The sequence below is a fragment of the Primulina huaijiensis genome, chromosome 5, assembly GCF_012295235.1.
Source record: "Primulina huaijiensis isolate GDHJ02 chromosome 5, ASM1229523v2, whole genome shotgun sequence".
Lineage (NCBI taxonomy): Eukaryota > Viridiplantae > Streptophyta > Magnoliopsida > Lamiales > Gesneriaceae > Primulina > Primulina huaijiensis.
In genome coordinates this window covers 15617195-15627567 of record NC_133310.1, presented here as the reverse complement: position 1 = coordinate 15627567, position 10373 = coordinate 15617195, and the positions used below count along the sequence as shown (strand labels likewise).

The 10373-nt window shown below is 44.7% G+C and overlaps 3 protein-coding genes across 3 annotated transcripts; 2 read left to right on the top strand and 1 right to left on the bottom strand.

The window, feature by feature from the left end:
* Window positions 1-441: 441 nt before the first annotated feature.
* On the top strand, window positions 442-2097 carry LOC140977671 (uncharacterized). Its single transcript, XM_073442416.1, has one exon. It carries the CDS (start codon window positions 442-444, stop codon window positions 2095-2097), a length of 1656 nt encoding a protein of 551 aa, XP_073298517.1.
* A 37-nt stretch (window positions 2098-2134) lies between these two features.
* On the top strand, window positions 2135-3190 carry LOC140976678 (uncharacterized). Its single transcript, XM_073440931.1, has one exon. It carries the CDS (start codon window positions 2135-2137, stop codon window positions 3188-3190), a length of 1056 nt encoding a protein of 351 aa, XP_073297032.1.
* Window positions 3191-6232: 3042 nt separating this feature from the next.
* On the bottom strand, window positions 6233-8451 carry LOC140977805 (uncharacterized). Its single transcript, XM_073442542.1, has 3 exons — window positions 7633-8451; window positions 6975-7519; window positions 6233-6904 (listed from the first exon to the last, which is right to left on the bottom strand). The coding sequence occupies exons 1-3, from the start codon at window positions 8444-8446 to the stop codon at window positions 6374-6376; spliced, it is 1890 nt and encodes a 629-aa protein (XP_073298643.1). The 5' UTR covers window positions 8447-8451; the 3' UTR covers window positions 6233-6373.
* Window positions 8452-10373: the final 1922 nt, after the last annotated feature.

Genomic DNA, 10373 nt, shown 5'->3' with positions numbered 1-10373 from the left:
TCAATTGGGTTTAGAATTATTGAAATCGAAAATATGGATTATGCTTGCAGAAGCCCAAGCCCAAGCCCATTAGATGCTCTTAAAAATCTATAAATAGAGGAGTTTCCGGACAAGTCAAGGTATGCTCTCATTTTTATAAAAGTTCTTTAGTTCTCTGAGTTTTCTTGGAACTGCTTACTGACTTGATCGTCGGAGTGTCTACGTCGGGAACCCTCCCGACGCCCACTTAACGAGTGTTTGTGACGCAGGTGACGCCCCGCAAGTTAACTGTGTCTTATCTACGTGGACCCGTTTACCAGCCAGGTGAGCTCATTTACCGGCCAAGTGGACCAGTTTTCTAACCAGTCAGATCTCGCGTCCGCAGTCTACGCGACCCATTTATTTTAGCTGCATCAGCTTGGCGCCGTCTGTGGGAACACATAGTCACTTCGCCACTCGAGGATGCACACTCGTTCGCACACCTCTCGCAACGTTAGGGGTGAGGGACACCCGCCTATTATTCCTTCGCAGTCAGAGATGCTCATCACTCAAGAAGCGCTGAAAGCCATGATGGAAGAGACAGCCGCTCGTGCAGCAGCTGAAGCAGTGGCCCAGATACTCGCACATCATCCACGTACTGACACTGGTGAAACAACTCCCAAGGACCGTTCGACTTCCCATGACCCCAGCAAGACGACAAGGCGCAATGGTGAAACGTGCAAGGAAGATGAATCAGATGGCCGTACACATCGCCTTCCTCCACGGAGAGAAAGTATCTCGCTCCACACCTACGCACGAGGGTCTCACACTTTGAATGAACAAGACAGCCGATTGGCCGTTTTACCTGCTCGGCACAGCCCTTTTACCACTGCCATCTTAGCCGAGTCGGTACCAGTGGGAGTGAAAATACCCAACTTGCCAGAGTACGAGGGAATGGGCGACCCACAAGATCACCTCGACAAATTCTATGCAAAGGCAGATTTATACGATATTAGTGAGGCCGCATACTGCAAAATCTTCCGAACTACGCTATCCGGTCGTGCGCTTGCTTGGTTCAACAAGCTCCCTCCACGAACCATAGATAGCTTGGAGCAACTAACTCACCGTTTTCTCCATCAGTTCTCTATCAACAAGAAATACCCAAAAACAGCGGCTTATTTATTTACTATAATTCAGAAGGAAGGAGAATGCCTGAGAGAATATGTACAACGGTTCACGCAAGCTGTGCATGAAGTTCCCCATGTTAACCATGACCTGTTAGCCGGAATAATGCAGCAGAACCTCCGCCATCGAAAATTCAAGGAATCTATAGCTGGAAAGCCCCCAAACACTCTGGAGGAATTGTTAGAAAGAGCCGAAAAACATATACGCATTGAAGAGGCTATCGAACCACGGTACTTAGGAAAAAGAAGAAGGGAAGAAGAGAGACCGGAAGGGACAAAGAGGGAGGAAAAACGAACGGCCCAAAGTCCGAGACTCCAGTACACTCCTTTAAAGGCACGCTTGTCAGACATACTGGTAGTAGCAGAGCAGCAAGGTTTACTGCAACCCCCGCGCCCGATGAAAGAAAATCCTAAGCGTCAGAGATCTGACAAATACTGCCGGTTCCACAAAGATAAAGGTCATTCCACTGAGGATTGTTTCAGCCTTCGGGCCGAGATAGAAAAGTTGATAAAACGGGGATATTTAGGTGACTATGTGGATAGTTTCCGCAGTCAGCAGAGATCCAACAAGCGTCCTGATGACAACCGCCCAAGCGAGCAGCAGAGAGAACGGGTCGAGAAGGGCAAAAAACCCGAGCAGAGAGAAGAGAACATGCCCACTGGAGGCATAATCTCTGTTATAACCGGGGGGCCCGCCTGTGGTGATTCAAACAATGCAAGGAAAAATCTCGCGCGTGCAGCCAGACGTGATCAAAATTTTTCATGTTTAACCGTAACTCAGTCGATTAACGAGATATCGACGAAAGATGAAGAAGTGTTTTTTGGAGAAGAGGACTTGGAAGCCTCTCGGGGGGAACACAATGACGCCTTAATAATTTCCGCCACGATTTCAAACTTTTGGGTAAAGAAAATATTGGTGGACTCAGGAAGCTCTGCAGATATCAATTTTTCATGAGGCATTCCAAAAGTTGGGTCTGAGTAATGCGCAATTAATGCGAGTGAATACTCCTCTCGTCGGTTTTTCCGGAGAAATAGTTGAAGCAGTAGGTGAAATCGCTCTACCCATATCCTTGGGATCGTACCCGCGGCGGAGCACAAAAATGGTGAAATTCTTAGTGGTGAAAGCCCCCTCGGCTTACAACGTGATCCTTGGCCGTCCAAGCCTCAATCTGTTTCGCGCCATTGCATCCACATACCACATGAAACTAAAATTCCCGACTCTAGAAGGGCCAGGAGAGGCGGTCGGAGATAGCAGACTCGCAAGAGAATGTCATGCTTCTATTTTGCTAAATGCAGGGGAGACTCGAAGAAGACAGGGACCCGACATAGATTCCCTGAAGGGAAAGAAACAAAAACTTGAACAACTTTCAAATGAAAATAGAATACATCTCGTGGATGGAGAATCAAATGACAGAGAAAGGATGACCGCTACAGAAGCTCTCAAACATATCGAAGTAGTGCCCGGTGATCCAAGAAAAACCCTCAAGATTGGGTCAGATCTGCCGACAGAAGTGGAGAACACTTTGACAATTTTTCTGCGGCGCAATGTCGATGCATTTGCCTGGGGTGACGAGCCGTTACCAGGGATACCTCCAGAATACGCACTTCATCATCTTAATGTGGATCCACGAATGAAACCGATTAAGCAGAAAAAGAGATCTTTTGGCCCAGAAAAAAATAAACATATAGCTGATGAGGTAGGAAAGCTCGTAAAGGCCAAATACATCAGGCCTATTTCGTACCCGGAATGGTTAGCAAATGTTGTGTTGGTTCCAAAAACCGGAGGGAAATGGCGTCTTTGCATAGATTTCACTGACTTAAACAAGGCATGCCCTAAAGATCTATTCCCTTTGCCACGGATCGACTTGTTGGTCGACTCGACCGCGGGATGCGAATTGCTCAGTTTTCTGGATGCCCACCAAGGGTACAATCAGATAGGATTAGCCCCAGGTGATCAAGAAAAGGCTAGTTTCATCACTGATCTAGGGATCTATTGCTATAAGGTAATGCCATTCGGACTCAAGAACGCAGGAGCAACATATCAGTGATTGGTTAACAAGATGTTTGAAAACTTGATTGGGAAAAATATGGAGGTGTACATAGACGACATGCTTGTAAAAAGTATCCGAGCGATCAAGCATGTGGAGGACTTGGAAGAATGCTTTGAAATATTACGAAAGTATCGCATGAAGCTAAATCCAGAAAAATGTTCTTTTGGTGTACGAGGTGGAAAGTTCCTTGGATTCATGGTTTCACAAAGAGGAATAGAGGCAAACCCCGAAAAGATAAAGGCAATCTTAAGCATGACTCCCCCGCGGAGTGTGAAGGGAGTACAAGAATTAACTGGAAGGATGACTGCTTTGAACCGTTTCATCTCTAGATCTGCAGACAAAGGCCTGCCATTCTTCAAAGTTCTAAGGCAAGGAAAGGGGTTCAAGTGGACGGAAGAATGTCAGCAAGCATTTGAAGACTTAAAGAAGTATTTGTCCACACCGCCACTCCTAGTAAAACCTCGATTTGGGGACGCATTGATGCTTTATTTAGCAGTCTCACCTGAAGCGGTTAGCGCTGTGCTCGTGGTGAATGAAGAAAGAGAGCATAAACCTGTGTATTATATAAGTCGGACCTTACATGGAGCCGAACTTCGATATACAAACATTGAGAAATTAGCGCTTGCTTTAGTCACTGCCGGAAGAAAATTACGACCATATTTGCTATGTCACCAAGTGGCGGTGCTCACCAATCACCCTCTGAAGCAAGTGCTATCAAGTCCAGAGGCATCGGGTCGAATGGTTAAGTGGGCAGTTGAGCTGAGCGAATTCGGACTTGAGTTTAAACCTCGCCCGGCTATTAAAGCACAAGTTCTCGCAGATTTTCTTGTTGAAATGACCACTAATGAGGCAGAAAGCTCTGTCCCGACTTGGATGGTCCATGTCGATGGATCCTCCACTTTGCAGGGAAGTGGAGCCGGGGTATTGCTAGAAAGCCCTCAAGGTGATAAATTGATGTATTCCATTAAATTTCAATTCCCCGCGTCAAATAATGAGGCCGAATATGAAGCACTCGTAGCAGGAATTAAGTTGGCTCTGTGGGCAGGAGCAAGAAGTCTGGTGGTGCACAGTGATTCCCAACTAGTCGTTAACCAACTCAATGGAACTTACGAAGCGAAAGAGGAAAAAATGAACCAATACGTGACCCGAGTTAACGAATTACTCGCTCTACTGGAGAGCTACGAGATAAAACAAGTGCCCAGGGCAAAAAATGAAGTGGCAGACCGTCTGGCCAAGATAGCCAGTTCCTGGACTAACATACACAACAGAACGATAACTTTCCTGACAATCAGTAAGGAGGAGGCAGAGAAAGCCGGCTGCAACATCTTTTGCTTACAAGGAGAAGAACCAAGCTGGAAAGAAGAGATTGTTAACTATTTAATGCGTGAAGATCTCCCTCGAGATCCCGTCGCTGCACATAAGCTAAGGATAAGAGCTGCACGATTCACAATTATAGATGGAGAGCTTTATAAACGAGGTTACTCTCAGCCTTTCTTGAAGTGTCTTACCCCGAGCAAGGCAGACTATGTTCTCCGCGAGATCCATGAAGGAATATGTGGAAACCACTTGGGAGGGAAAGCATTGGCTGCTAAAACCTTACGACAAGGTTACTTTTGGCCCACCATGAGGAAAGATGCTATGGAATTGGTTAGACGTTGTCGATCTTGCCAAGAGCACGCTAATTTCTATCACCAACCCGCGACGTTGTTACAACCACTTGGAAGCCCCCTACCTTTTGCCCAGTGGGGAATAGACCTGGTGGGACCTTTCCCCCCCAGCTACGGGACAGAGAAAATTTCTCATAGTTGCCGTAGATTATTTCACGAAGTGGGTCGAAGCAGAGCCATTGGCAAAAATCTCGGAGAAAGACGTCATAGGTTTTCTGTGGAAAAACGTAGTATGCAGGTTTGGGATTCCCCGAGCACTGATCTCGGACAACGGCGCCCAGTTCTCTGGATCAAAACTAAAAGAGTGGTGTCAGAGTCTTTCTATCAAACAACTATTTACGTCGGTCGGCAACCCACAAGCCAATGGGCAAACAGAGGTAACTAACCGAACTATCTTGCAGCATCTGAAGACCCGTCTCGGAAATGCAAAAGGAAACTGGGTGGAAGAATTACCGAGCGCATTGTGGGCGTACCGAACTACACCGCGCACGTCGACAGGGGAATCGCCTTTCAATCTAGCTTACGGTGTTGAAGCTATAGCCCCCGCTGAGATAGGAGAAACTTCATTGAGGGTGAAACAGTACAAGCAGATTGAGAACGACCAGGCCCTTCGAGCCTCCTTGGATTTAATCGACGAACTGCGAGAGGAAACATCCGTCCGGGCAGAAAGGTATAAGGCACGCATGGCTAAGGTTTACAATGACCGAGTAAATCCAAGATCCTTCCAAGTTGGAGACCTTGTGATGAGAAAAGCTGATGTCTTGCGCTCCGTCGGAAAACTTGACCCAAAGTGGGAAGGCCCTTACAAAGTAATAGAGATAATCAAGATGGGAACTTATCGCCTCCAACACCAAAACGGGAAAGTACTACCTCGGCCATGGAATGTAGCAAATTTGAAGAAGTTTTATGCATGACGGGACGTAGGTGAAAAAGAAAATAATAGGTTACGTTTTGTTGTTTCTTGTGTCATCATTTTATCCATGTATCTCCACCATTACAATATTCAATAAGATTGCAGTTATTCTCCATTGTTAGCAAAGACTTTTTTCATGTGAAATACTCCAAATACGTATGCTTATATCTCCACCTACCCATGTAGTCGTCGAGGGTTCCCAAAAAAAAAAAAAAAAAAAAAAAAAAAAAGAGGTTTGGCCAACCTCGTGGGACTGCCGACATGACGGCTCTGGAAAAGGTAAATGATGAAACAAGTCCCGGGATACCTCACCACCCTTGATGGGGGTTTAGGACTTCCCCTTGAGACAAAATCTTGGGAGATTGATCCCCTCCCAAGTACACATGAAGATGAGCATTACGTCATCACAAACAAAGCTGCCGCACATCACACCGTATGAAGCAAATTTATAAATGAAGTCATCAAATATGAAAACTGAGCAACCTCAGTGCTCAAATGAAACGACTATCCAATCCGTGCGAAAACACAATAAACGACATTGCGATAAGTAACAAATGAAAATAAACAAATCTAAGGAGTAGTAATAAATGCAACTTAAAGCTATGCTTCCCCCTCAGTAGGGAGGAGATCCAAAGCTTCAATCATCTCAGCATTGTCCGAAGGGACATCGACCATGGAGCCTCCACCCACCTCCGAGACACTGGGCTCAATCATCATCACTATCTCTTCAGGCACAAGTTTCTTCCTCAGTTGGTTTTGACAGTCTAGAACTACCTCATCATGTATGATCATGGCGCGATCTAGTACCTCCTCTCGAAATGTAGAGGATGCTTTGAAATTCTGAACGCCTTTCTCCTCTGTACTTTTCAAAAGATTATTGCCCGCCTCAGAGTCAAGAAACTGACCTCCAGTCTTCACTTCAGTAGAATACTTCTCTTCAAGGATCGTAAATTCTTTTATCTTGTCTGCAAGCTTTCCCTGCACTTGCATCAGCTCCACGTTGGTCTTTTCTTTCTCCTGATTAAGATGAAGCTTCTCTTCTTTGAGCCGAGCAGCCTCTTTTCGCAGCTTATCTTGATAATTGCGCAATTTTTCCTCCCGAACTCGCGCAGCACTGGCTAGCGACAAACTCTACGAAGATAAGACCAAACGATAAAAAGCAGACAAAACATACAAGATGATAACATAATAAGCGCAATACCTGACATGAATTCCATGCAAGCGAATGAGCAAATGAATCCGTAGACAGCGAAACCAGACGGACCATGTCATAGTCTCCCACTATGCTTCGCCCTTTCTTCCATCCTATCTCCGGATCATCCAAATCCCAGAAAGAGTCAGCCTTCTCATTATGGTTCACCCCGTCAACATATATATGCTTAACACGTGGAGTCTTGGAAGCTGTTCTTTGGTCATCCGCACGAGTCCTCTTAGGATTTTTTTGTGCTTCCTCATCCATTTTCTTTTCCACCCCTTCATGTCCTCGTTTTTTCGCCTCTCCTCCTCCCCCACTCAAGGGCCTAATCTCCAAAGATTTGTTTGATGGCAAAGAGTTACTTTTATTTTGCGAGTTAGAGCCCGAACCACGGACATGCTCAGAGCGTGCCAGTGGGAGTCCCCTATGCATAGTGTCACGAAAATCATGAGCAGCACGATCCGCAGGTACTCTACCATTCCCAGCAAGCGGGGATTGCCTCCCCAAAGTGGTCTTGCGAGCCCTGATCGTGGCCAAGTCAAATCTATCACCTGAAAATAAACAGTTGTCGAAAAAGTCATATAAATAAGAGATAAACAACAAATTATAATGCGAAATTAAAAAAGAGCAAAAACGAATTACAAACATAGAGTACAAAAAATACCAGCAGTAATTAAATTCCTAGGATTACAAAGTTCTTCAAAAAGACCTAAATCACGACATTGGAGTTGAAGTGCATGGTGAGTCCCTCTCATCGCAATCACTCGAAGCCCCGAACTCCAGACCACGGGTATACCCCACCCACAGTCCTTAACATAGAAAAAGTGAGACTTCCAAGAACTTCTAGGAGACGGAATTCGGGACAAAAATTTACATTTGGTCCGAGGTTGGAAGTAAACGTGCGAATCAGGTTTGCTTCTACGCGCCGAGAAAAGTGAGTGGAACAATTCTACGGACAAAGGCATGTTAATTTCCTTCATCTTATGACAAAAGGCTGAATAAACTATAACGGCGTTTGGAGTCAATTGACTAAAGCTCATCCCGAGGCTTTTAACCAACTCAACTAATAGAGGTTGCGGAGGAAACATAAGTCCACCAGTAAAGTATTCAAGGAAAAGGGTGAAATAACCCGACGGCGGGTTATGACAATCATCTCGAGGTCCCGGAACCTTAATGTCACATTCGGGTGGTATTCCAAGAACTTCGCGCAAACCCCCGACATCTTGGCCAGACAGAGCCTCTTTATCGTCACCGTCTAAAGGTTCGTTCCATTCAAGATCATCACCCAGCAAGGGACTCTCTAATGGCATAGATCCCCTAGGGGATCCACAAGAGGCTACAGCTCGAGTCTTGGAGTCATAAAAAAAACCCGAACCACCCAAGAAGTCGGCGGCATCAGATTGTAAAGAGTCACTATCAGAATCGTCACTCTCACTTGAGCTATTTATTAAAGTTTGGCTAATCCGGCGGTTGGCCATTAGCAAGGAATACTCCTTCCCTCGAGAGCCTGCAACAATAAAACTTCAAGAACACATTTTCATAAAAGTTGCGGTTTGAGCAGTCCCACAAAAACAATCATAACTCACTCATTTCTTATCCAAACATTTTGAATTTACTGTCAAATCGAAAGTCTCAAAAATTTCTACGTTTTATATGTTGAAAGTTTTTTCAGAATATCGACCAAAAAGTCGCAGTTTTTAAAATGACAGCAAACTCATGTTTTGAGATCCAAATGTTTCAGAAATCGATTCAATGCATAATCGCTCAAACTTTTCTAATAACAATCAAACTTTCACGCATAACATACATCAAAATATCTACTATGACGAGATCGATGCATAAAACGAAAGAATATACATGCCTTTGGTCTTGAAACGTAGGAAATCTCGCAAATCTCGACGATCCGGACACGAGGAAGAAATTTGGAGCTTCTTGCTATTCTAAAGTGATAGAACCGATGGAAATGGAGCTCAAAAACACTTGAAGAGAGAAGGGAAATAAATGTGGGGAAATGGAGGAGAATTGATGGGCATGTGGATTTTCTTCTGGAGAAGACTTGGCCAAAGTCTTGAAATTGGAGGCAAGTGGGATTGATTTAGGGTAGTTTAGGGATAATTTAAATATATTGATTAGGTTTAAACTAATTAATCATTATATGGTGTAGTCCAAATAAAATTTTAGACTACTCGAGGCTTGAAAACTGATACATAAAATATTCCTAAATTTACAAAAATTGCACAACAATTAAGGGGAAATAAAAATACTAATTGTCATAAAATAAAATACTCAATAACTTAAAATTTTCTTTTAAACTTAAATAAATTTCGTTCTCGAAATTAAATCTTACCAAACAGTTTCGGATAGCGACTTATCATATCTGCTTCGGTTTCCCAAGTGACCTCCTCCACTGATTGATTCAGCCCCTGGACTTTGACCAACTTGGTCACCTTGTTTCGAAGTCTCCGCTCCTGTCTGTCTAGGATTTGGACAGGTCTTTTCTCATACGACAGATCCGAAGCCAAATGCAACGGCTCAAAACTCAAAACATGCGAAGAGTTTGCTATATACTTCCTCAGCATCGAGACGTGGAACACATTGTGCACTCCAGCCAGATTCGGCGGTAGGGCTACACGATAAGCTAGTGTCCCAACTCTGTCAATAATTTCGAACGGTCCAATAAACCTCGGACTAAGCTTGCCTCTCTTCCCAAATCTCATAACACCCTTCATGGGTGCTATCTTCACAAAAACGTGATCACCTACGGCAAACTCAAGATTCCTCCTCCTCTTATCAGCATAACTCTTTTGACGACTCTGTGCGGTCTTCATCCTGTCTCGGATCTTGACCACCACATCTGCAGTCTGCTGAACAATCTCTGGACCAAGTTCTGATCTCTCACCGACTTCATCCCAATGAATCGGCGATCTGCACTTTCTCCCATACAATGCCTCGTAGGGAGCCATACCTATAGAGGATTGAAAACTATTGTTGTAGGTAAACTCCACTAGAGGTAGCTTCGATTCCCAATTCCCATGGAAATCTATCACACAAGCTCGCAGCAAGTCTTCTAAAATCTGAATCACTCGCTCAGACTGGCCATCTGTCTGCGGATGAAATGCAGTACTGAATAAAAATTTCGTCCCCATGGTTGCATGTAATCTCTTCTAGAAGGACGATGTGAATCTCGGGTCCCTGTCGGACACAATCGTAACTGGGATCCCATGCAAACGAACTATCTCCCTGATATAGAGCTCCGCATACTGCGTCATGGAGAAAGTTGTCTTCACAGGCAAGAAGTGTGCTGACTTAGTAAGTCGATCCACTATAACCCAAATGGCATTGGATCCTCTAACTGACCTCGGCAAACCAACAACGAAATCCATGGTGATATTCTCCCATTTCCAC

Coding starts and splice junctions, on each gene's coding strand:
- LOC140977805 (XM_073442542.1), bottom strand. CDS start 8,446: ATGGCCAACCGCCGGATTAGCCAAACTTTAATAAATAGCTCAAGTGAG. Junction 7,520..7,632: donor TAGGAATTTAATTACTGCTG/GTATTTTTTGTA, acceptor GTTTATTTTCAG/GTGATAGATTTGACTTGGCC. Junction 6,905..6,974: donor TTGCATGGAATTCATGTCAG/GTATTGCGCTTA, acceptor TTATCTTCGTAG/AGTTTGTCGCTAGCCAGTGC.
- LOC140977671 (XM_073442416.1), top strand. CDS start 442: ATGCACACTCGTTCGCACACCTCTCGCAACGTTAGGGGTGAGGGACAC.
- LOC140976678 (XM_073440931.1), top strand. CDS start 2,135: ATGCGAGTGAATACTCCTCTCGTCGGTTTTTCCGGAGAAATAGTTGAA.